Source organism: Passer domesticus, chromosome 5 (assembly GCF_036417665.1).
Source record: "Passer domesticus isolate bPasDom1 chromosome 5, bPasDom1.hap1, whole genome shotgun sequence".
Lineage (NCBI taxonomy): Eukaryota > Metazoa > Chordata > Aves > Passeriformes > Passeridae > Passer > Passer domesticus.
In genome coordinates this window covers 4815586-4843179 of record NC_087478.1, presented here as the reverse complement: position 1 = coordinate 4843179, position 27594 = coordinate 4815586, and the positions used below count along the sequence as shown (strand labels likewise).

The window sequence follows — 27594 nt, the reverse complement described above, 5'->3', positions numbered from 1 at the left end:
TTTGGTATCCTTGAGAACTCCTGAACTTTTCCTGTTACCTGTATTGTGGTGCTTGCATTTTTATGTGTTAGGTGTAAAAGATGGTTCCAAGTTCTCTCTCCACTTGCTGCTGCTGTTCAGTCGTTACCTCAGATGTTCCTCTTGCCCAGGAACATCTCTACTCACCAACACAGAATTCATTCTCTGTATAGTCAACTTCAAGGGATGAAAGCTGAAAGATTTAAATTACATAAAGACTGCACAGGTTAACAGTGTATGCAGATAATCTCTTCACTAACTGTGCCTATTTGTAGCTTATCCATGTCTTGTTACAGGGCAGATTTCACCTGGGAGTGCTCTCAAGGCTGCGTTATGATTGCTTAAGAGAAATTCAGCTTATTGCAAATGATGTTTTTATTTTCCTGAGAAGCAAAATTTCTCCTAATAGAAGAAATATAATTAGGATAAACATATTAACTGTATTTCCCTGAAATGACAATTTATATTGAACTATAGATTTTAGCTATAGTCTGGGTCATGTCATACTTTGATGTCATTCTGGGCCTGCTGTGTCTGAAAGAAACTCCTGTTCTATGAGAGTTTGAAATGCAGCAGGATGTACCAAAAGCCTCAAATTTGTCATCCCTGAGAGCCATAATTCCCTACAATCTCTCAGGTGTTTACAGTGTAAATTAGCAGACAGGCTGATGCACACTGAAAACAAAATCTGGGGCAGTACCAAATTTACAGTGTCCTTGTTAAAGTCTACAGGGATTTGTAATCTTGTTTGTATTGACATCTTAAAATACTAAGAGAGGTGTCTTTTGTGTCAGAAGGGTGCTGGGTGTGAGGAACATGATACAAAATTAGGGCTTGTTTTCTCAAGTACAATAGGCTTTGATTACTATCAGTGGTTTTCCATTTTTCCTTGTTTGTGTTCTGTTTGCAGCTTTCCTTGGCTCTGTGAAAGGGCATTCAAAGTTCATCTGATTGCTGATAGGGCAGGAAAGATAATTTTGGGGGAATGAAGCACTCAGGCTGCATGTGTAATGTGCCACTAGATAGAATAAGGGAGAATGTCAAGTCTAGAGACATTTCAAGAGTAGTTTTGGTCTACATGTGCAATTCTTCTGGTGCCCCAGTGCCCTTATTTGTGTGTTAAACTGGGAATTTGTAAACTTGGGGGACGTGAAGACTTAACACTTCTTGTTGTCTTCTTGCCATACCAGTAGAAGTGGGCTCAGGTTTTCCTCAGAGAGGACTGAGAGGGAAAGTGCTTTTTTATTTACCAGTGGAGAAATTGGATTGTGATTGGAAACAGATACATTTCCCTTCAAGTAAAATATGTCACTTTAACCTATTTATAAGACCCTCGGTTGAGGTATCTGGCATCTTCGGTCAATTCTAAGTGATGTAGTATTTACTGTTTACAAGTTAGGTCCATCTTTACCCAATATTGTCCTAAATTTTTAGTAGCTGCTGCCTTCAGAACACAGTTTAATTTGTTTTACTGCAGTACTTTATTTTGCAGTTCTGCAAAGGAACGTGAATGTTCTAGTTAACTCTGGATATTAAAAGGAAAGTGGTGTGGACAGGTTATTAATATTGCTATTTAAAACAAAAAAAAAATATAGCTGAGTTAATACTTAATGAATTTAGGGAACAAGAAAGTGTATTCAGTGAGAAGTAGCAGAGCATTATAATAATGAGACTTATTTGAAATGAATAAAGGGAAGTTTTAGAGGGAAGTTGGATGTAGGAAGAAGGTTTCCAGCAAAGCTAAGCTGAGAAATAACCTGTGGGGAGCCCAAGGGGACTTGTCTCTTGAGATGGTTAACAGCAGAGTGTGCAAAATAAAATGCAGCTAGGAGGAGTTTGTTCAGTGGCACTGACTAAATTGTAGCAGTTATGAGCTACTGTGCTGCAAACAGAAATTGTACAGTAGAGGCATGCAGGAACCAGAAAGAGAGAAGCTCTCATTATTAGCTAAATTGTAGAAAATGTGGCCTTTACCAGCTACTGTTGTTGCAAGGCTGTAGGGAAGTGGTGGGTTGTGGTTTATTTAAGCCATGGGGTGTTGCAGGCAAACCAGACTCAACTTGGAGAATTTTATTTCATAATTTACTGCCAGGTAACACGACATACTGACTGCTGACTTGGATGCTGGGCAGGAACACTCCAAACATACCACTCTAACAGGCACCTAGAGGAAACACCTGTCTCCCCTCTGCCTCCAGGACAAACTTCCCTTGCTTTTTGTCCTGGGTTAGCCTTGGATCACCCCAGTTCCTTTGGGGAGGTGGCAGGCAGTGCAGGAACTCCTGCACATGATGAGTTATTTCTGCTGCTCCTGGTTTTTTACTTATTTTCTCCTTCTGCTCCTTGTGTCTTACATGTCTTCCCCCACATGGTGTTCCTCCCACTGGGGGTACATCTCCAGCCATGTTCTCAACATCCCCTTCCACATGTCTCTTCTGTCTCTCCAATTACTATTGTTCCTCTTAATTAATACAGACTTCTTTCTGCCAAGTGCTGTTGATCTTCCTCAGTGTCACCTGATATACATGGAATTGAATTAATACATCAATTAAATAAATATTCATATAACATGGAATAGCCTATTAACAAAAAAACCTCTTCACTTTTATAATGTTTCTTTCAGAGAATCCCATGTCAGGGAGCTTGTCTTAGTCATGACCATGAGTATTGACAGAGCAGACCAGTATATTTTATAGAAGCCAAATGTGGTTACCAATAACCCTAAAAATATATATATAAAAAAGCAGCAATATCCCTTCCCAGAAAAACCTCAGGCATGGTCCTTATTCAGTGCAATTAGTTTTCCAGTACAAATCCTGCTGCTGATTCCACATGACAGTGCAGCACTGCTGAGCAGTCAGGCTGATGTGAAAAGTGCCATTCAATTCTAAAATGAACATTTTTTCCTCTGAAGTCCAGCACCAGTGTCTGTATATACAATCTGCCAGTGTTTTGATAAGATTGGATATTCTTTTCCAGAAAGTGCAGGAGATGGAGGCTTTGGGCTGTGCCTGCAGCTGATGGAAGCCCAGCAGCCACTCTCTGGGGACTCCCATAGGGCTCAGATAAGGCTTAGCCTGTAATAGATGACTTCTGCAATCAGGTATTTGAGGAATGGGAGAAATGCCTGAGATCTCTTCACAGATAGTCATAACAAAAACTGTTTAAGCTGATTTTGGAAATGAGAAGGCACAATGTGTTTGGTATTTATAAAAAATCAGGGGTTTGTTTGCTTAGTTTTTAATTTTTCCTTTTTTTTCCTCCCCTCTCTTGTTGGATAGGTTGTATCTTTTTGGTCAGCATTGTATGAATGTTGACCCTGCACCCCACAAAAAAGCAGTTCCTCTCTATCCTATCTTGGAACCTGGCTAAATTTTAAATGTTCTAAGTATTTTCAGTGTAGACTGTTCTTTCACCAGCCTTTTTCTATACCTTGTAGATAAATTCTATTTGCATTTTTTCTATCAGCATTCATTGATAAGGGAGTAACTTCAGGGAAAAAACCAAAAACAAGAGGAGTTTCTGAGTGTCTTGAAGCTCATAGCAGGCATTCCAGTAATGCCTCAGGATGTGGGATTTCCCCCTTCCCCCTCCTGGAATTATTTAGTTGATTTGGTGCTACTTTGGAATGGTTAAAAAAGCTACTAAAATAAATACCTTATTCCTTGGGTAGTAACAAGTTCCCTACTACAACTAGGAATGTTTTAAAAGGTATTTTATTTCTTTAAACTGACAGTTTATGTAATGTCTATATTGATTTGTCTATTTAGAAGTGTATGAGTTATTTTTATGTCTAAAAATTATTAAAGTTCTTACTAGAGTAAAAAAAGCAAGAAATTCAAAGGACAGTGTTTTTATAAGTAAATAAGAATTTAAGCTTTAACTGACTGTCATTGAAGCACATACTTAAAGATGTATTTTTCATGACTATATCCCTATATTTATTTTTTATTAAACTCACCAGTTAACTACAAGGACAAAATAACTTGATTTCCTCCCCTTCTTCCCTGCCCCACACAATGTCAAGGTTGAATGGTCACAAGAGCATTGGCTGATTGAAGTTTGCAAAACAGCCCAAACTTTGTCCGTGATCCTGAAGTAGGGGAGAAGCTGAGAACAGCATTTTGCAACTGTAAAGGTCAACACCAGTTTAAAGAGCTGATCCTCTTTGGGCCCCTTCAGCACCAGGCCAAAAGTCAGAGCAGGATAGGCCAGATGGCCTCACTGTCTTCTAGAATGGTACAGAAAGCTAAAATTTGAGCAAATCTGGGCAGCATCACCAACACACCCCTATACTCCAGGTCCTGAGGGACTTTGTAGTGAAATTTGTAAAGCATTGAACAACACCCCTCTGAATAAAAAATATCAGCCAGGTTCATTTGTTTTGGTACCTGTTGGAACTACAGATTTCAGTCCTTCAGTCATTTGGGGATCAAGCAAAAATATTTTTAAAAAGTAAAATGTCCCACACTTTTCATTTTTAGCTGTGAATTAGGATTGATGTTATGTGGTCTTTTAAAGCATCCTTGTGTGTGTGTATTCTTGATGATTCTTTTATATTTCTTTCTCTGTATATCACTCAGGTGAGAAGGAGGTGTTCTGTTTTCTTTTATAAGAAAATGAGATCTTTTTTGATCTCAAGACCACAGTTTTGCTTTTCTAAGTAAAATAAAAAAATTGGTTTTTGGAATTTGGAGCAGTTACAGCTCAAGTCCAAATTTTACTACTCCTCATTGGGAAATACAGATTCTGACCTGAATACTCTGACTAATATATTGTGGAAAGTGTTTTAAGTGTTCAGACATTAATAGTTACAAAGTACAAAAAACAGAAGAAACTGCAATTTATTTACTGAAACTTTCCAAAATATTTTTCCCACCCATTATTCCTGATGAATGCCAGCAACAGAATTGTTCTGGTAACTTTTGGTGATGAGCTGTGAAAGTCATAGCAGACATGACATTATTCAAAAAATTAAAGAGTACTTTTATTTCTTCAGCCTGCACCATATCAGTTCTTTTGAGACCTTGTTATTATCAAGATTTGTGTTAATTTGTATTAGTATTTGTTATCTTATAGCAATAACCTATATTGTCACAATTTGTGGTCTGACCTGGGTGATTCACTTTAAACATGTTTTTCCTTTTACTACCTGCTCAGTAAATGGAAACTGGGGTATATATTTGGTGTGGCAGATGCTGTTATGGTGATAAATATTCCAGGATCAGCATAGTGAGACTGTTTGGAGGTTTATTTTGCAAAGTTGTTCAAGTGGGGTTTTATCCCCTGAAGACTAAGGAGTGGTACAATAGAAGTACTAGTGGTAGAAAATACAGATGTGTTCTGCCCCTCACCCCACTCATGAGGCTCCAAAATTTGGGTTAGATTCTTGTGTTACTCTTACAGTAGCTCTGTGCTGATTCTGGTGGAATTGTACAAATTCACAGCAGCTGAGAATGTGACTCATACCCTTAGTCTTTATCCCATGAGCCTGTTAAAGCAGAGAACACGGTTTGAGAATAGTTTGCTAATGATGGAGCTTATCACATTGCCAGAGGCACTTTTCAAATAGCAGAATTCATTCTTTCTTTTGCTGACATGAGACCTACCTGTTCTTCTCCATCAAACTTCACTCTTTAGCAAACCTAGTGCATTTTTATTAGCTCCAGTGCATTCCTACAGCGTGCTCCAAAAACGAGTTAGGGGAGCAAAGAAACTGAGAGCTCAGTCAAGGATTGAGATACTCCATTAAATATCTCCAAATTAAACTATTGATTTTTTTTTTCTCAGTATTATTATTTTACCCTGAACTTTTTGATAGGGAGCAATATGATGAGCAACCAGTTATCCCCTCTTGGATTCTCTTTCTTGGTAATTTGTCTGTAGCCTTGCTGGAAAATAGTCCTTGTCTCTGAAGGATTCTGTGTGCCTTCCTTAGTATTTTCTCCTGTGTGCCTGTTGAACCACATGTCCAAGAGCAATAACTCTTGCACAGCTCTCCCTGCTGATCTGGGTGGGTGCATGAGTGAATTCTCTCCAGATAAGAGTTGTGAGGATAGGTCTCTGAGGGTTCTTGGCAGCAAAAGAAGTTATGCTGAGATTTTAGGTAATAGAAAGAAAGAATAAGCACGGTTGATGTAATTTGGTAATAATCAAGTGGCATTTAACAAAAAATAGGGATTTAATATAATTGTAATTTCAAAGTCTTAGTAGGAGAGTCATGGAATCAGGGTTGGAAGACAGGATCATCAAGACAAGCAGTAAATCCAGCACCATCACTGTAACCCCATAACCACTAAACCACATCACCTAGTGCCAGTTCCAGAAGCCTCTTAAACACCTCCAGGGATGCTGACTCCACCACCTCCCTGGACAATCTGTTACAATGCCTCACCACCTAAAAAGTGAATTTTTTTTTCTAATATCTAATCTAGTCTCCTCTGCCTCAGTTTAAGGCCATTTCCTTTTAAGGCCATGCAATCTGCACATCAGAGTTCAAGGAAAGAGCTCCAAGGCTACAAGAAGAGCTGCAAAGTTACTGTTCACAGAGACATGGAGCCACCATTCTCAATTTTCTAGGTGCAGTAAATATTGCCAAACATGTTAAGTGATGTGGTGATGTGCTAAAATAGCAGTGAATTGTTTATTCTTAACAGTGCAATTATAAATGTCAGTCTTGCTGCATTTTGTTTATGCTGGTCATTCAGCAGGGACTTGCTGTCATTTTCTTCTCAGCTTTGTGAGACAGGGTCAGACTCTCTTGTCAGGAGAGTGGCTAAACTCTTCCCTCCCTTGGGAAGAAGTGTGCCAAGCTCAGCCTCCTTCAGCTGCCAAAGTCAAATCTTTATTTTAAAAAAAGTTCAGGTCTCTCTTATTAGAGAAAAGTTGTGTTTCTCTTTTTCCTAAGTATAGAAATGTGCCTCATTTTGACGTCTAGAATTTTTCATGAGACATTATAAAGATTTACCATGAGAACTCTGCTGAATTCTCTTCTCTCCATCGGAATCCTGTATCACGTGCCATGGTTCTGCCTTCTAATATGTGATACACTTGCCTTGACTGATTTTGCTGCAGAATGTTCATTGCTAATCATACTGAGGAACTGCTGTTAAAAAAAAAAAACAAAAAACATCACACAAATTTCAGCTCTATTTAACATTCTTTCCTTTTGCCCTAATAGACCCTGAGGATATTATCTTTATTTTTGAAGAGAAGTGGTAGTTTTCTTGGATTGGTTATTAGATTCAAAATGCCTTTTTTTTAGGTCCATCTTCCCAGCATTAGACAAATCCTTTTTTTTTTTTTCTTCTTCTCTTTGCATGCTTCCACAGGGAACTACTTTTACAATAGTATTTTAATTGCATTTCTGTATGACAAAACCTGTTTTGAAAACACAGCAAACATGATTTATCACTTCTGGAATTCCTGCTAAGTTGAAATGAATCCTTGCTTACTATGCATTTGTGAAATGGTGAGACTGGTTCAGAGACCAGGATAAATAGGTAATTTCATTTAAACATCCTTGGCAGTGGAAGAGTACATTGGATATGCTGTAAAATTTGCTTAGTTCTGTCTATTCTGACTCAATTTACAGCTCTGCTTCCATGATGGAAGTGAACACTGCTCTGTGAATTTGTCTGCACTCTTGGTGGATGTGTTGTGAATCTTCTCTATCCATTCGTGCATTTGAACTTGTGTCCAAAGGCATGAGCTGTCCCTGGCAGTTTGCAGTATTTGCTTCCTCAAAGTGAGGTGTTATTTTTGCAAGAGTCTGTGGTCAGAAGTGTTGCTTTAGAAGGTGTTTTGGTTACTACAAGGAAGTCTGCATTGCCTTTGTTGTTCACTTTTTCTCACACTTGTTATTTTAACAAGTGTCCTTTGTCAGCCTGATGGGGAAAAGTGGTTGTGTATTCAAAGCTCTTTCATGAAAATTGTCCAAACCAGATGTAGCAAAGGGAGAGGAACCAGACTTTCTCTCTGGTGGTCACCTGTGAGCTTTGCAGTTGCACATATTTGCACACCACTTGGGTATTTAGTAGTAGGACTTCACCAGAAGGAGAAGTGCCTAAAAGTTACGTGTCTAGAAGTTACTAATGAATTTTTCTGTGACTTGGACTGTGCATTTCATTTCTTTTGCATCAGTATTTAAGATGTTCTTCTGTTTAGTTTTTTGTCTTCCCTTTCCCCTTGTGTTGTGGTGATCTAGTGTGTGGTTCTTCTCTCACTTTCATTTCATGCATGGTCATGCTGTGGAAGGAAGAAATGTTCTCTTGTTATATGCTGTAATTCAAATTTTTTTTTTCTTTCCTAAATCTGTGTCACAGTGTTATCCCTTTCTTTAGCTTAGCTTTATTCTAAGCTTATTCTTAGGACTAGAGTAGAAATTTGAATTTCAAATCCATTCTTTCAGCTGAGTTAGTCCAGGCTGTCACTTCAGCAATCCCCTGCAGATATAGAAGGAAATGAGATGAATGTAGTCCTGCAGATTTGATGGCAAACACAAAAATAAGCTGCAGGATAATTCTGCCAACTAAGGACAAATAATGTGTTTTTTTCTTAACAGCTGCTGCTACTTGATTTCAGTGAAAGATCATCCAGTGTGTACCAGGAATTCATAAAGTACTTCCCTGTATGGAAAGAGCTATTAGCAGAACTGAAAAAAATGATTGACTATGTTAATATGATTTAATTTATACAACATTCATAAAGTGATATGCAATGGCTTTGAGTTACTGCTTAAGCTCTAAAACATAAGTATGTAGCATAATCATTATTACCTCATTTATTTCCTACTAGATTTAGCATTTCCAGAAGATGAAAGTAACTGAATGTAGGGAATGGCCAGAGTGTGTTCCACTGGCACAGGTTGTAAAGGATGCTAAAAGGGGGGACAGTTTTTAGAAGTGCAAAGATGCTGCTACTCTTGACCCAATGAAGGACTCACCAGAATGGGATTTGAGACCACTGAAGTTTATTTCCTCAACAAAGCAAGTGTAGGTACATAATGCTTTGAACTTCAGCAGTGAACAAGTATATCTTGCTGGAACAATACCATCTTAGGTAATTTATGCTCAAATATGCTTTGCATGGTACATGAATTTTAATGCAGATGAAGTGCCAACATGCAAACCATGGATCGCTGTTAATTTATGGTGTGAGTGATCTGCACAGGGAGGAACCTTTGAGCAGCACTTCAAAACAGGAGATATGTGTTTAAGGAGAAAATCCTAGGTGTTTTAGACATTTATCAAATGTAAATTAGAAGCAAGGCATTCTCTTTCATTTGCCTTTTAGACTCTTGGGAATTTTAAGGTAGCTTAGGCTAATTTTTATCTTTCTGTAAAAACTAGATTCTGAGAAGAATTTTTAACCTCAGTGTTCATTTATGTGCAATTAAAGTGACATCAAAAATCACTAGAAGTGCTGATGTGCTCAGTTCAGCAGATTATAAATTTTCTCAGAGGTGTTCTGATTCCATGCTGGGGAAACTTTCAGGCTTTCATATAGAACATACCTTTCCACTAAAAACAGAGGACAGCACATAGTTTTAGCATTTGGAAGTGAAAACACAGTTCTATTTTTTGCTATGAATTTTGTGATAATTTTTCATATTAGCAATAAAAACTTAACAGCAAAATCATCTTCTTTCAAGCAGTCAAGCACTTTACTGAAAAATCACCATTTTGAGATTTGATTGAATTTGATAAAACTTGAATTTTATTTTGTCTCATCTCTTACAGTTCACATTGCTTGAGACTTTCTGGACAGGAGCTGCATGTTCATGGCACTGTGCTGTGCAAATTGGCAGCAACATCCACAGAATCCACAAATAATAATTGCAAATAAAACCTAGTCACAAAATCACATGTGGTACAACCTTTTGCCAACATTAAATTCTTTCTTGCAGCATGTTTCCTGATAATTATATTGTGGAATGTCACACTGGCTTATCCCATATGTTAATTAATTGCTTTGGCTTGCTTATGAATTTTAACAAAACTTCTGAAAGCTGTTTTTTAATCTGCTGTAGTCACTACCCCCATACTGTGCAGAGGTTGTTCAGTGAAAATTCCAAATGAATGATTACAGTAACAGAGCTCCAATTATTTTGAGAGACAGACTCAATCAGAATTGTGAGTCTGTAAGTACATTGTGAGATAGAAAGAAGGAAGTGAGCCATAGAATTTTATCTGTGAAAAACAACAGCTTTCTTACCTTCTCCTTAATATTTTCAGAAATCTTTTCCACATATTATTGATTTTGAAAGTAACACTTTTGCTTTAATTTCCTTTGAAAAGCTGGAAGATTAAAGCAGTATTCATGGTCAGGATTCCTCTGCAAATTACCTTGAAGGTGTGATTCTGTTGCCAAGCACTGTTGTACATATCCATAACACCCCATATTGCCCTGACAGCTTTATGTGCCATGCATCAGACACTGAGGGGGAGGCAGACTTAATAGAGCACCTTGTTAGTGTGTTTATTGCTGTAGAATTGGTTTCCCAATGTGAATATTCTCATTTTTTTTGTGTCTAGTAAAGCCATAGACTCCTACAATTCACTCCTGACAAAACACACAATTTAAAACTGTACCAGTTTGGGAAGTTTACTTTTTCCTCATGTATCTGGATACTGTAATGGTGCAAGCTGTTACTTCAGCAATCTGAGTTTCATATTGTAGAGCAAGACAACTCCATTTGTACTAAAGCTCTTTGTGTTCAGACACCTGTCAAGTGAATTCTTCCCTTCTCATACCTTACCTGTGTATGACCACTCTTGCAAATTCATTTCACATCACTTTTGGTTTTGAGTTTTATACCTTACTGATGTTTTTGTGGATGATTCCTACCAAATTTATTTATCATGAAGGTTTCAAAATGATACAGATGACTATTTTTCAAAACAGTTTTTTAAAATTCTTCAAACTCCTGGGTAACAGCAAGTGTGTTTTCCTCATGGATTTAAACACTTAGTGTCACAAATGACAAGCTGAATGCACAACATTTGTTTTTTCTTGATTAACTCAATGAGACCATGAAGATCAGTGTTCTGCAAGAAACTTCTCACAGATTATATTGAAAATCTGACAATAAATATAATTTCAAAATACTTTTCATTTAAAATGAAACTGTGCAGTGGCACAATGTGATGCTATTGCACTTAGAGGAGAGCATGAGAAAATAATTGAGTAATAGTTTGAGAAAACCTTTTGCATAGGTACTGCTTTGCAGGCATTGTGAGGATTAAACATTTTAATGTCCGGGTTATAATGGGTTCAGTAATATAGAAACATTGAATATAATTGACTTTTTAAATTAGATGACTTGTGTGTGTCACAGTTATTGCCACAAATATTTCATGCTAACAAGCCCCAAAGTTCTTCACAGTGCCCTGGCCAGTTCTGAAATAGTAATTGAGAAATAAAAATATAATATACCAAAAGATTTTGAACATTGCAGTTCTTCAGGCAATTAAGCTTTGTAGCATTTTTGATGTTATTGTGGTCAATTTTTGCCACATTTTTTTTCCCCCAATGAAAATTTTGTTGTCAGGCATTGTCCAACTTGTAACTGTGAAGTAACGAATTGATCCTCTGGAATTTGGAGTTCTGGTGTAAATGGTGTACCAAGGTTTAATAGTGCACTAAATATCTTCCATCCTCAGCTGAAGCTGCAAAGGACAGAGGAAGCTTTACATTTCTTAAACTTAAGCCAGACCAGAAACAGGAAAATGCTGTGATTTGAGTCAGCAGGGAGCATACTTGGGATTCAAATACAAATGCAGGAAAAGAATAAATCTGTTGATTGTGTAATATAAGAAAGTATTTCCTTGTGTTTGTATTGAACAAATACATCAAAGTGGTCTTTAAAGATTACTTTAAAGATTTAAACAGCAGCAGTGTGTGGGGGACTCTAAGCTTTTTAAGTCCTAGACTTTTCAATTTATTTCAACTACCACTGTTACTCAAGGAGGCTAATTACAACACATGCTGTAATGGTCAAAACCATAGATCTGCATATTTAATGTTCAAAAATGACATGTTTATGCATTTGACATACTTTTTTTTTAAGTTTTCTTGAAAAGTTCATGCAAACCTGTGTTAGCCAATGTGTTGGATTTGAAGATGTAAGATCCATTAATCTTTACAGCATAATAAAAAAAGGCACTTTCAATCAGGTCTAATAAATGAAGTCTTGTCTTTGACCTTAGAGACCTCCCTAGAAGGTGGAAGTAGTCCAGACTGAAAGATGGGAGGATGGCTTTGGGCTGGTGCTGCACATCACCACCAGTGAGGACCATGGGTAGAAATTCTAAGTTCCAGTCAGACCTTGGAATCCAGTATTTACTTTCTTCCAGTGAGACATCTTTGAGGAACCTTGTAGTAGGGTGACCATCAGGCACCTTACTGTATCTGGGGTTTGATCTTGCAGTGATTTGCAGCTCCCAGACTTGGAGACAAGATCTTCAGCCCTTTCTCTTAGTGCTGTGGCTGCAGAGCTGCTTGGCAGTGACAGCAGAGCCCTGAGCTGCTGTTGGGTCCCATGTGGCTGCAGCTGGAGCTCTTGTCTTCATGGCAAGGCACAGACCAGGTGCAGTGATTGTTAATTCCTGGCTCATTCAACAGCTGACTTTACCTATTCAGATTTTATTTAGGGGGGACAGCAGAGTGTTAAGATCTCATTTCTGCTAAGTGAGACCTTATTTTCATTACTTCACTTAAAAGTATCCCTGTGACTCCTCTTTTGGATATCCAGGATTGTATGGTTCCAAGCTAATTATGTTAATCAGTTCTGTTCTCTCTGGATCCCCTAAATGAATATTACTTCAGCTATTAAAGGAAAACAGTAATCTTAGAGCAGAATATAGCTATATTATGTTAATACTGTTCACTGTTTCCCTTTATTATTTGGTGAAGTATGCAGATAAAAACCAAGGAGAAATGCAAGTTTAAATAGACTGGGAATGGTTGGAGAAGATTCATTTTTAAAAGAAATAATTAAGGTGTAACAATGTTAGATTGGCTTGGCTGGGGAAGGAAGGGAAAGATGCATGATTATAAAGAAAAAACAGAAGGTACAATAAAATAACAGGTTCATAGACATTAATTGATTTTGTGTCTGATCCTACCTAATAAAAGAAAATCTCTAAGGTTTCTGCATAGAAAACACATTAAATGGAAATATATTTATGTACCTTTAGGGGCTTTGAGAGAGTTTGTGTGCCTTCAGTCCTTGCAGGGTAGATTTTAATATTTACATATGTGAGGCTAGAGGCATAGTTGATGCCATTTTGTTAATGGGGAGGGAGATCTCCAGGAATTCCTGCATGTCCAGTGAGTTTCTGAGCAGCCCCTGGCAGTTCATTTGGCTTCTGTGCTGTTTGCCAGGTGCTCAGCAACCTCTTGGGGAATAAAAACAGGGGGCTGCCTTAATGTGCTGCTGTGGAATGCCAGTGTAGAGACATTTGTGCAGAGCTGTGCAGCTCAAAAAAATAATGAGTGATCTGGGCATAAATCTGATGTTGGATTAATTTGGTGTCTGCTTCCCAGGACATGAGGGCAGCCTTTTCCTACTCAGGAGGTTCATGCCTTTTCTTTGTACACTGATGACAACTCGCAAAACTAGCAGAGAGCAATTCCTTAATAAATCGCTGGAACTCATTCTTCCTTTGTGAGAAATAAGATTTGGTTAATCTTTCACGTGATCAGCTTCCATGCCAGTGTGAAGAGAAGCTGTCAAGTGGTACCAGTTCAGCAGAGGAGCTGCTGTGGTCGCTGTGAGTCCACAGGGATGTGGAGCTGGCAGATCCTTGCCTTGCAGGCTGCACTGGAGGAAAAAGAATTTGTTGTGCCCAGCCAGCTGCTGGTGTGACCTCGTAGGGCTGGAAGAATGAGGCTGCTGTGGGAGGCTCGTGGAGGGTAGGCAGGGCCAGCAACTGTCACTGAAGAATTGGAAATTTTAAGTGATGTGAGAAGGCCTAGCAGTCTTTGTGCATCAAACCAAACAACAACCACCCCAAGCAGATTGTATTCAATTCAATTTTTTATTCCCCTTTGCTTTTTCTTTCCACTTCAGATAAGCTTTACAGAATTTCTAGGTGATACTAGGCATACAAAGGTCCTGCTTTCAGCTGATTTAGTTATATGAGAGTGTGCACAATACTAAAATTTTGTTAACATTTACAAATAACTCTGACTAAAGGTTGTTTCTAGTGTGTTAGATGTTGATCAAGACTTTTTTTTATTATGTTGTTATTCAGCAAGAAAACTTTCAGATATTTGTTAAGTGCTTGTAAATGAATGAATTATGCTTTTTGCAATGCTACTCAAAAGCAACAGTCTTGGTTTTAAAATTAGTTTCTGAGCTGTGGACTGGAAGATTTGACTTGTGTGTGGTGTGTGTATTGACTTGTGTGTGTTATTAAACTTGTCTGTGAAGGTGTTGATGGGAGCAAGTTTTTCCATTAGATGAAGTGGTTCAAATGTATTTCTTCATTCTGTATTGCCTTATTTAAATATAACTTCTGAATCTGAAACAGCATCTTATAAATGCAATGAGATTGAGTACAATTCAAGTGTTTTGCATCAGAATGTTCTTACACTGACTGCAGCCTTAACTGCTGTAGCCTTTGCCAAGGTCACCCTTGCACAGGTCGAAAATATTGGTGGTTAACAGCTTCTCTGTAGAAAGCTATCATGATGTGGATATGAGGTTTTTTTTTCATAATATCAAGACTCAGTAGGAACTTTTAAAAGTGTTTCTCGTGTTTCCTGTGTTTCAGTCCTTTTTAAACATGGTTTTGTTGGGTGTGTTATTTATCTGACCTCAAGAGCAGAAGGGAGTTGCTTGTTACAATTGAGCTGCTGTGTTTTCAGAAGCTGCAGGGGAAGGCAGGCTCTCTCTTGGCATCAAGGTGGTCCAGTTGCTTTTGAGAGGAAAAGCACAAATTTTTTTGCTAAGAAAAACAGAAATCAGAGACCTCAGAATGAAATTAAAGGAATGGAAAGTCTGAAGATGTATCAGGTCAAAGTTTGATCTTCAAGCTTTCAATTTCTAAGCTGCCTTTTTAGGCTTAGGGTAAGAAGTGAAAAGACTTTAATTTTTAGTATTAATTAGGTACCTAGTAACAAAACCAATTTTTTTCTTCTACTTCCTGCTTGTTACTTAGAGTGAGATTTGTAGTTTTGAGAACACGGAGAACATGTGAGTTAACTCTCCTAAGTCAAGCAAAGTCTCAGTGCCTTTCCTTGAGCACAGTAGTAAAGGAGGAAACTTTTTGGGTTTTTTTGGTTGGTAAATCAGCAATATCAAAATAACAATAGTATGGTCAAAGAAAGCAAAACAAAAACCATTTGGGTTTCAGTAGTATAGCACAGAGTGCATTTACAGAAGATAAGTTTTCTTAAGCTATGCAGTGTTTTTCTTAAGTTATGCAGCTACTTTGATTTAAAATCCTTAATATACTAGTTCTTCTTTACAGTTCAGAATTCTTGTTCACTTGTTACTACAAATTGCTGGTGTAAGTGCTGACTTGTAAGAGTCTATACAGAAATGATTTTGTGCCAAGAAAAACCAAGACTAATAAAAACTTTATCTTTGTTTTCAGTCCAGAGGAGCTTCCTGTCCATGATGCAGTGATAGAAAAGGTAAGTCCACTGTCCTCTAGGTTTTACTAGTAAGTAAACATTTACAGATTTACAGCTTTTAAAAACATAAATCATTGTGAAATGAGTTGATGAAGCATTTTAGTGATTTGCATTTCTAGAGAAGCACATTCTAAGACCCCTTAGAGCTGTATCCTTGAGGCCACATTAACTCACCCCCAGATCCCTGGAGGCCCACTTGTTTTTACATTTGCTCCTGTCAGTGAGAGTGAATATTCCCCTCCCATTCTGTGGCCTAGTGAAGGAAATGGAACTGCTTAAGAGCTCACACCCAGCTCTGCCCTGAAAGAGTGAAAGCTGTGGTCCTGTGCCAGGAGCTGCCATCAGCTGTGCCGGGGGATGGATGATGTGAGTGAGGTGGTGGCACTGCCACCCGGGTCTGTGCTGCTGTCCTGAGGAGCCTGGGCTGCTTTGGGACATGGTGACAAATATCCTGCTGCCACCACGGTGTGGGGACCTCCCTTGTACTGCTGAGTTGCTGAGCTGGGTGTATTTCAGATGTGCAGGTTCTGTTGGCAGCTCCTGTGTGTCCTAGTCCAAAATTCCTTCTGCTGCTGGAGGGTTCTGGAGAAGTAGTTTGACAACTGATGTGTTGGAAATGTGGAAAAAAAAATGGGGAACTGAATTTCTTCTTGTCTGGGCCTAGTTACTGTTGGTATTTCCCCTTGGTCAGTCAGGTCTGTGGTTACCTGCAAGAACAAATCAAATCAGAAAACTGATGATAAGGTATTGAAAGTTGTAAGTTTAAGTTATCCCTCTTGGTTGCACAAATCAATAGAATACATGGAAAAAGGTTGGAATGACTTATTTCAAGGCAGCTCAGCTCTTTTGAGTGTTAAGAGCAGCAGTGCTTCTGCAAATTAATTATTTTGTGCTTCAATTATATACTGAAGCTAGTAAGAGATGCTTACTGTGAAAGAGTAGAACTTGTAAGTCTGTTTTGTTTTGCCTTGGTTCATGTGTGGTTTTGCATACACAGCCTGCAATAGTTGCCTTTTCCTGCCATGTTTCATTACATTCAATAACACAGTGAGTGTATGTATAATTTCATTTCCATCAGAAGGACACAGTAGTGGGGGGTGAGTCTCTGAGCAGAAATATTAGGCAGCTTGCAGCTACTCTGGTGGATGTGTTCTGAAGCTCTGATTCACTGTGGCTTTGTAGTTATCCTTAAATTATTTGAGGGAAATAGTGTTTTGGTTCTCTGTCCCAAATTCTCTTTGTGCTGTCTCTTAAGTGTCAGCATAGAAACTCTATTTATGGAGTCAGTGTTAAATTGCATGTCCTAGTGTGTTTTAATAATCATCCAGTGATGCTCCTGCATTAGACTCCTGGTTACACTCCTGATGGTATCCTGACCTCTGCTGGTCTGAGCTTTATCTGGCTGTCAGAATCTGCAATTTTCAAGATACCATCCATAAGGATTTCTGTGTTATATTAATGTAGGCTAAGATTAAAAGCTTTCTGCACAATGTCTTTTGCAGTCACTTGGCAGAACTATTTATGCTTTCCTTTTGCCTTATGAATTAAAAAAAATATATATTCTTAACTCAAGTTTTCATATAGTTTGCAACTTATGTAAAAGGTTGATATCCTTGTGAATTTGGAATCTGTTCTTCACACACAGAAACCCCTTAGGCTGGGATTTCTGTGTATTTTTGATCATAATACCTTTACTCTGCATTAACAGTAATAAATACTCATTTTGGTGTTTCATTACTTTGCTGCACATTTGATGCCTTAAATGCATCAAATCATTGTCCTACATTATGAACTACTTAACCTTGAGACGGATCCTCAGATAAAACAAGGGGAGGAAAGATTTTCTGGAGGAGGAAAGGAGACAGAACTGACCTCAGGAAATCTGGAGTCTGTGTCTGACTCTGATTTTGAAATTCTGTGAAATGTTTTGTAAGTATTTTTCAGTTAGGTTTTGCCATTGGTTTACTTGATTATAAATTCTCTGGGGAGCAGTTCAGCAAGTTCAGGTTTGTGGGAGGTTTCTGCTGAAGCTTTGTTTTAAGCCTCAGCCCTTGGCACATGTGCTCTCCAGGCAGGTGGAGTGCTGCACACGAGAGGGATGCTTGGCAACTTCCTGATTTTTGTGCTTTCACTAGTGCATTGTTTGCTGACATGAGAGTAGAAACCAGCTCTGCTTCAATTAGGGATTCTGTTACTCCCAATGGCAAAAATGCTTCAAAGTGTAAAATGTACTCAGAAGACAGATAAATGGATTTTTTTTTCTTTGTTTTTTGGTGACAACTACATAGAACTTGTCTGAAAGAGCAGTAGCAGCATCCCTCTGCTCTGCAATGAGCTGCCTCAGATCTGTCTGTGTTTTCAGTGTTGTACCTGTTAGACATAAAAGTGAACATAATTCAGACAGGGAAAGAAATAGCTAAAAGTTTTCAAGAACTGAACACAAAAATAATTGCTATTTTGACTACAGTAGCATCACTTGAGAATGGGTAAATTGACACAAAGACATAAAAGCTTGAACAAACATAAAACTGAAGTGAGCTTCTGGCTCAAAAGACCAAAAATCTTGAAAGCAGATCAAACGTACAAACAAAAAGACTGTGAAAGCAGATAGGGTTTTATTTTTCTTACCAATTACATGAACAACCTGTTGAGGGCAAAGACCTTTCCTGACTTCCTGTTATTCCTGCAGTGTAAACTATGCCTAAAGAACAGCTGCTTTAAGAGATGTTGAAAATGCTCATTCCTTAAAGGGGTTGCAAGTGTGAAGGAGAATCAGAAACAGTGTAGTGCGAAATTGGAAACAATAGTTTTTCTAACCTTCCCCTCTAAAAAGTCTTAAGAAATGTATATAAAAATATATAAAAGGTTTTTATTTGAGGTATTTAATTTGAGATATTGCACAATACAGCCAGAACCTGAACAGGAATGTGGGCAGTTGATTGCAACATGAGTAGTTAGATAAGGTTGAAAGAGCAGAGGCACTTTTTTTCCCCAGTACATTTTTATACTTGTGTAAGGCTTAGAGAATTTGAATTAATACAAAAAATAACTTGAAAATCCAAGCCAACTTCTTTCCAGGATTTTGTGGATGTATCATATATAGCTGGGGTGGACCTAAACTTCATCAAGTTATACTTCTGCTAATGCAAAGCTTTGGGCTCCTGGATTAAAGAAATGTAAAAAGTTAAAGAAGCCCATTGTATTTCATTGGTAGCCAAGAAAGAATGCACAAATTCTGATGGGTAAAAGCTAGAAGTAAAATTAGGATTCTATTGGGACAATAAGTAGTAATTTTCTTTTATATTCCCCCCAACATTTTGGATGCAATTGGCTTTATAAATACTTAATGAAAGTATTTATAACTTTTCAGTATCCTGCAGAGCTTTAAAATGAAACTTTTACATTGTTACCAGATTGAATCACTAACCCTATGAATATCCTTCCTGTCTTTATTAATCCCTGGATTTGAAGTTGGAGGTAGAGGGGCTGTCCTTTACAATAAAACTAAATACTTTATTTTATATTCAACTCTGAAGAGAAAGCAGTAGCCACACACATTCATTTTTCTGCTCTAACCTTTCCAGTCTGGATCTTCTGCTCCAAAGCTTTATGAGAGAGTTGAAATAGTCTCATTAAAAACATGTAACAACACACAGCTAACTATTAACTTTATACTATAATCAGAGATACTTTTCAAAATGTAAAACTGAGCTGTAAAAATAAGTGTTAAAAGACTTATCAGTGGAGCTAACAAAATACAGATTTCTGGTTGTGTGGTGCCAAAGTGCCTTGAAATTCATGGGCTAAGATGGCTGATTCCAAGTGCTTGTTTGGTTCCCAAATTTGAGAAGTTGATGGCAACTCTAGCAATATTTTTATAGACAGAAGGGCACTCTCTAAGGTAGTAGGGCTGTACTTGCTCTACTGCTTAATTTAACTATTTACTTTGAGAAAATGGCGTTTGTTTTGATTTGGATTCTCATTCTATCACCTTGTTACTGAAATATTCTTGTCAGTAATAAAATTTAAGCTAATGGATCTTCAGAAGAAATCCTTGGTGTTAGGTTACAGGGTAATTCAGGTGAAAATGTGCCTGAATTCTTCAGAAGTATGGCAAGGATTTATAGCTTTTAATGTCTAAAAATTAAAGCTTGTTCCCACTTCTGCTCCTGGAGTGTTACTCTTGCATGCATTTGTTTTTGTTCATTTTTAACTGTGTGCCTTTTAAGAAGGGGTGGTTAGTGTGATCACTTGCAAACAGAAGCTAATGATGTTTAGGACAAGTCTGGGGAAAGAATATAATTTCAGAGACAACTAACTTTTCAGTGGCTTGCGGCAGAAATTATTTGCCTGAAAACTGAGTATTAAAACAAATGGAAGTTGGTGGTTTTTTTTTTGTTGTTTTTTTTTTTTTTTTTATAAATTTTTTTTTGTAGCTTGCCAAATATATAAAAAAGAAACTTTTTGAAATCTTGTGCTTAACCTCCTCTTATAAAATACAATTCATCCATAGTGCTGAAAATAACAGTTTCTGCTTGGTTTTTGGTTGGCTGTTTTTTGGGGTGTTTTAAATGAACTGATGAAATGAACTCTTTGCTGTTCTCAGATGACTGAATAAAAAATTCGTAATGCTCTGTTAAACTTTTTCTTGTGTAGACAACATAGACAACTTTAAATGCATTTGTTTTGGAGATACTGAACATTTCTAATTCCTTTTCAGCAAAAGAACCTTGAAATCGAAAGAACTACAAAATGGCTTAAGATGCTGAAAAGCTGGGAAAAATACAAGAATAGTGAAAAGGTAAAATTCTGCATGGCTGAATGTCACTAGCTGTCATTTCGGAAAGAATGCATACCCTGAAATTAGATTGCCTATGTTTGATATCTGAAAAAAAAACCCCCAAACCCCACCCTGAAAGAATAAGCCTTTTTTGTTCTTCCGAAGTGCAATAATACCTAATAACCCAACAGTAATTACCAAACAAAATTGGTGATCAAATGCAAGGAATTGTGTTCATGTGTGCAGAATAATCTGTGGACAGAGTGGGTCGTGTCAGGTGTGCCATTAAGTGCTAAAAACTTGCTTTAAAAGCTAAGTGGGGACTTCCATGTGAGCAGTTTATTTGCTGGAATTGTGGTCTTGGTCATCTTAAAATTATGGAAGAATTTCAGCTTGAAAAAAATTTATTGAGGGGCTTTATTCCAGCACTGGGCTTTGGTGGGTTTCATATCTGGTCTTGGGGCTGTTTGGTGGATAATGCATGGAATCCCAAATGCAGATTCCTTCTTCTCTTACACAGCTTAAGACTTGTGTTAAGCTGTTTTAACACAAGAGAGCTTAACACAAGCTGGCTTTGCATTTTCTGTTGGGGCTTCTGTTGGTATAGCTCAGAATGTAGAAAGTCCATTTTCTTAAAATATGATGTGAATGCATGAAAAATAACTACTTTTCCCCCAAAGTTTTTTCTTATAATCCAACTTTTTGTCCTGCCATTTTGTCTGGGAGGCGAAATTAAGGGTCTTAACTGTTGTGGCTTTGTTTGTTTCTCTTTTGTTAATGTAATAAATAAGGAGATTTAAGATCAAATATGTTCCCAAGGCAAAGGGACAATAAAAAACCCCTCCATAACAGCTGCTTTGTTTGCAAAGAAGCTGTTAAATATGACCTTTCAGGTAACACAATAACCACATGTCATCTAAGCAGCAGTGGTTGTGCTCTTCAGCCATTGGTGACATCAGTCCACGAGACACTGAGTTAAATAAATAATCCTCTCTTCACCAGGCATGCAGAAGGTCTGGCAGATCAGCTGAGCAGAAAGAGTTTCAGTTCATGTAACAAATTATAGGCTGAACTATAAATAGGGGCTGGAATAATTCAATATGTTCATAAAGAGATGAACTTCACTTGAGGCTAGGAAAAATTTTCACTCATTGTGGAACTCCAGTGAAGCACATGAGGTTTAAAAAACAAGGGTGTTTTCCTTATGCCATTTCTCCTCTTATGTGCTAAGTGAACCAGAAGAGAGACAATAAAGAATCAGCTGCCTCCTCCTCCTGAGCATCCAGTGGAAAACCAGACATTATTTGTCACTGCTCTTTATGGAAAGCCTGGCCATGTTCTCAGAACAGTGCAAAACTCACAATTAAAGGCAGTTTTTATCTGGAAGTGTGTTGGAAGAATGCACCAGCTTTCCAAGCTCACATTCTTGAAACATGGAAGGAATTGTTCCTGAGTCTCGTTTTCTGTCTTCCCTTGACTGGATGAAGTGGTTAATGTTAGAGGAACAAATTGCTAAAGAAAATGAACAGCCTGTGTGTTACAAGACTCACATCACCTGACACTGCCATGGTTTCTGTGCAGTCAGGCTGCTCCTGAAAGAGTATTCTTTAGAAACAGCACTGAAGGGAACGTTGCAGCAACAACAACAGTGACAATGTTATAGGATTATAGATTATAATTGAACTGATATAGATTATAATTGACTGATGGCTTGGTTTTGGAAAATGGCACATTTGAGACATGATTGTGCTCTTAAGTAGGTAGGGAGACTGAGAGAAAGTGATGGTCCCAAGTATACAGCAGATATGTAGAAAATACAGGACTTTGGACAGCCTGTTTGTGATGAGCCTTCATAACATACAGCTAAGAGAGCTCTGCCTTGAAGGAACATGTTCATACTGTACACATACTGTAAATCAATCCATATATATTCCATTATTCCAAACTGTCATATGCTTAATTGCAAACTACAGTTTTCATTCAATACTCTGGCAGAGCTGCTTCTCAATTTTTTTTTTCTTCTGTCATAACTTCACAAAGAGAATTAATGAGAAAACATTAACACACTGGTGGGTGTGTTGTGTGCATTTGAGATGCTTCACTTTACATCTTCTCCTGGTCTTGACTCCTGAAGAATATATATATACACACACAAGGATGGATGGATGGATGGATGGATGGATAGATAGATAGATAGATAGATAGATAAAAGAAATAGATGAGGCATCTGGAAACTTCATACTGTTTTCGCATTAGAATTCTTGTGCTAAACCTTGTAAAAAAGGTGGGGTGGGAAATAGAGATTAGGAATGTATGCCCATGAGGAACTGGAAATAGATGGAAGAATTGTTATTTTGAGACCATAAATGTGCCAAGCTCTACCATATTTGGGTAATAGTTTAGAGGTAGTGAAGTATGATGTAATAAAGTGACCCCATGTACAGCTTCATAAACAGTGTAGAGTGACAGAATCATGGAATGGTCTGGGGTGGAAGGGAACTTATTCATCATTGAGTTCCAGCCCCCTGCCATGGGCAGGGCCACCTTCCACTAGACCACCTCCCTCAGAGCCCCTTCCAACCTGGCCTTGGACACTTGCTGGGATGGGGCAGCCACAGCTTCTCTGGGAACCTGTGCCATGGTCTCACCACCCTCACAGGGAAGAATTTCTTCCTTATGTAGGAGGTTTTCTTGTTGCCTTTATGTCCTTGGCCAGATTGGATCACACCAGGGCTTCAGCTCTCTGACTGATCCCTGGCTGCTTGGACAATCTCTCTGTATTCCTCCAAACTGCCTGTCCTTGCTTCTTCCCCATAGGCTTCCTTTTTCTGTTTGAGATTATCCAGGCATTCCTGATCATTCATAAAGGCCTCCTGGTGCTTTTGTCTGACTTGCTCTTTGTGTATAAAACTCCTTGATTCCTGTGTGGTTATTTAGGCTTCTCTTTCAGTGGAGTTTTCATGGTTCTTACAGATACCACTCTGAAGTGTGTAACTGCCCTTGTGTCTTGGCTTGATTGATATTTGTCAAAATAAAGCTTTCATCTCCCCATCAGTCATTTCTCATGCAGGAAGTGTCACAGAGTAGCAAAGTTTGTGTTTCAGCATGGTCCTTCTCTAGTTTGTGCTTTTATTTCCTATTTGTATTCTACTGCTTAGTAGTTCAGGGTACAATCAACCACCCACAGATAGTAAATCCTTCCTGGCTTAGTATGATCATAACTTTCAGGAAAGATTAAATAAAACTGTTATATGTTGTATTCCCATTTGAGTATTTCCACCAAAGTATTTCTGTCTTTCCCTGTCTGCCTTCATCTATCTGTGATTGAAGTTGCCTAAATTGAAGGGGAAAGGAAGAAGAGAAACAATCAGGGTAGCTGCCATTTCCAGCTGTTCTGGCATTCACACACAGTGTAATAATCAAGTCTCCAGTTCGTTTGAGGTCTGAACACAGAGCCTTAATGAAGAACCCTCTTTGCATTCCTGAGATTTTTGAATGAGATGGAGCAACTCTTCTGTTTGCACTTTTTCTTCCCTTTTTGCAACCCACAGAAGCTGAAGAACCTCTAAAGGCAGCAGCCTTTATAAATATATTTTCTTTTCATTATAAATATACTTTCTTGTGAGACTTCAGATTTTAATTCTTATGCTTCTCATCACGGATTCTTTTTGAGGTGGCAGAGTCCCTTTGCTGCTTGTGCAGCTCTGCCTGACAGCTGAGAAAGTTTTATTTTCAAGAAAACAAACTTTATATCTTGCAGGAGCAATGAGGTCACTTGCCACTCTTCAGGCCAGTGCTGTGTGACAGTGGCCTCATTTCTCTTTCCAGAAACCAGTTGGGTTTATGAGATGGAGAGATGGAGGCCAGGCAGGGAAGGGGAGGTTGTATGTTTTCCAGGTGTTTTTGCATCTTGGATATTATGGTCTTCATTGAGATGATAGCTAAATATTTTTTTTTTATCTTCTTGCTTTATAAGGATTTTAGTTCATTCTGTATATTCAGTGTTCTTACAGGTCCAATTAGTTTTTGCATGAGAAGCTCCTTTGAATTCCCACATGATGTGGCCTTATTTAGTTTCAGTTTCTCCTACCTACTTCAGTATGAACAATCTTATTAATAATTGCAGGAGTTTGACTGCTGTCCTTGTCTGAATATCAGCTTAGATGTGCTACAGAACTTAAACCTGTATTTTTATGTATCCTGTGTTTATATAATTACATGTATCAAGCATCATTTTCTTTTTTCTATGTCCTGTGCTGATGGAAGCACATCCCAGATCCTATAACCCCATTCTTTGAATGATGAATGTTTTCATAGATGTGTGTTTTTATCTGAACTCTGAGTTTATGTATTTGTGCTTTGTTTTGAGTAATTATTTTAAGAAAGCCTTAATCTGCACAATTTTTTTAAAATTACTCAGTATTTCATCTTCCCAGAAGCAGAAGAAAAAAAGTAACTTTGTGAATTTTCTACTTTCTGTTTTAATTATTAATTCAGAAAGAGCAGAAAAGTAGATGAGAGCTCTGCAAGTGTATAGATACAAGCAGCATTTTTCAGCAGATTTTTTACCTGGTATTACATAAGGACATAAAAGACAGCAGAGGGCACTAGCATGGTGCTTATGGTAAAGACATTCAGCTAGCTAATAACCAGTGTGCTCATTTATATTTTCTTTAACTGTTTGGTGACTGAATGATTATCAGAAATGAACTTTGCAGTGAAGTGTGTGTGAATTCCCCAAAACTTCCCAAGATTCAGCACAGCTGTGTCATTTTCACAAAACTGGAGCATTGCACAGGGTGACAGAAAGATTGGGCTTGGAAGGGGCCTCTGGAGGTCACCTTGTCCACCTCCAGCTGCCCAGGACCATGTCCTGATGGCTTTTGAGATTTCCAAGGTTGGAGACACCACAACCTGACTGGGTGACCTGTGCCAGTGCTCTGTCACCCTCACAATGAAAAAAAAAAGTTTCCTGATGTTCAAAGGAAATCTCCAGTGTTTCAGTTTGTGCTCATTGCCTCTGGTTGTGTGAGCAGGCACCACTGAACAGAGCCTGGCTCTGTCCTATTTGCACTCTCCCTTCAGGGTGGTGCAAAAACAAATTGAGAAGATCCCTCTGAGCCTTCTTTGCTCCTGGCTAAACAGTCCCAGCCCTCTCAGCCTCTCCTCGTGGCAGAGGTGGTCAGGTCTCATCATCTCTGTAGCCCTCTGCAACATGTCCATGTCTGTCTTGTGTTGAGAACTGGACACACCGTGCTGAGCAGAGGAAAGGATCCCTCCCTCAGCCTGCTGGGAATGCTTTTGTCGGGTGCAGCCCAGGATACCACTGGTCATCTTTGCTCCAAGGGCACTGTGCTGGCTCCTGCTCAGCTTGGTGTCCCCCAGGTCCTTTTCTTCTGAGCTGTTTTCTGGCTGGTGACCCCTGCAATGTTCTGGTGCCTGTGGCTGTTCCTTCCCAGGTGCAGGACTTTGCACCTCTCCTTGTTGAAGTCTGTGAGGTTTCTGGCAGCCCATTTCTCCAGCTTGTTCGCATCACTCTGGGTGGCAGCACAACCCTCTAGGTGTATCAGCCACTCCTCTCAGTTTTCCATTGGATATGAATTTTTTCACACTCGTTTCCATGTTCTTGTTTGTGTACTGGAGCCCGTGCCAGACTGAGTGACATTTCCCTCCTCTGTATCAGATGGTGAAAGTCTTTGGTCTTGTGTTCTGCTGAGTCTGTAGGCAGGATCTGGTAATGGGATGACTGAGAGCTTTTTCTCTGCCTCAATAAAATAATGGATGGAACCGCAGAGTCAGTTGAACACAAATCTAAAATGGTTTGCAAGAAGCTGTGAATGTTATTTGGGTTTATTCTGCCAGGTAGTGCAACAATTCAGAACTTAGCTACTAAAATTGTTTGCTTTCCTCCTGTTTTTGTTTGTTTGGTTTTTTCTTTTTTTTTTGTTTTTTTGGTTTTTTTTTGGCATAGCTGTAGTTGGCTGATGAAGCTGTTCACCTCTCTGTCCTTTCTGCTCTTTTAAAAGTTATGTTTGCAACTCACTTTCCAAACTTTTCTGTAAAAAGTGTTTCCACAGTTCTCTCTCTGTTTTTACTTACTGCTTTAAGGGCTCTTCTAGCATTTGCCTGTTTCAATCTAGGCACTGCAGAAGATGGGAAAATTGTAAATGCCATGGACTCCTCTGAAACTGCAAATTCTTCTCCTTCAGTTTTATTTTACAGAAAAACCCTGAACAATTCAACAATTTAGATGGATGGTTTGAATTGCTTTAATTCTGGATAAGAAGCTATTATTGTAAAGGCTTATTTCTGGCCTTTTATATCTACCTGACCTTCTCCCAAAATATTCATTTATACAACAACAGTAGTCTTGAGAATTTATTTTTCAACCAGTTGTCTTCATTAATAACCTTTTGTTCTTGGAGACATTTGAAAATAAGTTAAAAAATTATCATTAGCTGACAAAAATGTTTGTTGTGAAGGTACTGTGTTGCTGCACATGGGTCTGAGGAATAAAACTCTCTGTCACTGAGGACATAGATCACTGCGTTTTTTTCCTCATAGTTTTCTTCCAAATTTCTAGAAAAGATGTCGCAAATTTGGCTCATTCTGCTTTCCTGTAGACAGGCCAATCTCTTCCTAGGACGACTCCTCTGCACTTGGGGGCGTTTGGCTTTCAAAAGACTGAATTTTCTTCTGTCCCACAAGCAGGTACCTTTGTGTCTGTTGACACACACTGAGATCCTGTGTGACCTGAGCTCAGGGTATCCATTGTAGAGAAGGCTGCTTTGGAGCTCTCTATGTTGTTCTTCATCTTTACAGAAGAAACTCTACTGGCACAGCTGAGCTCACACTGCAAGTGTTGCTGCTTTAGCATTCTTTGTATTAATGCAACAAAGTTTTCTTCATGAAGCACAATTTTTTTGTGGACAGCCTCCAGGATGGCTGTTGTATCTTATACAAGTTTGTTTTTCATTTGAAAAAGGAACAAGGGAAGAAACCTTATTTGTGCAAGAGTTAGAGATTCTGCAATCCAGACACAAATCCTTGCTGGCATTAAAGACACCTTTAAAGAACTGATATATTCCAAATGGCAGGAGGGTTGGAAATACACTGCAATGAGGGGTTCATTTATTTCCCAAAACTGGAGA

At 38.4% G+C, this 27594-nt stretch overlaps 1 protein-coding gene across 9 annotated transcripts in view; it reads left to right on the top strand.

The window, feature by feature from the left end:
• USP6NL (USP6 N-terminal like) overlaps positions 1–27594 on the top strand; it is a 110796-nt gene that overhangs the window by 54344 nt on the left and 28858 nt on the right. For all 9 annotated transcript variants that reach the window (XM_064421735.1, XM_064421740.1, XM_064421739.1 and 6 more), the window contains 2 exons: positions 15624–15663; positions 20384–20464. In XM_064421735.1, coding sequence (XP_064277805.1) covers positions 15624–15663; positions 20384–20464 — 121 coding nt within the window. The remainder of the gene's footprint in view (positions 1–15623; positions 15664–20383; positions 20465–27594) is intronic.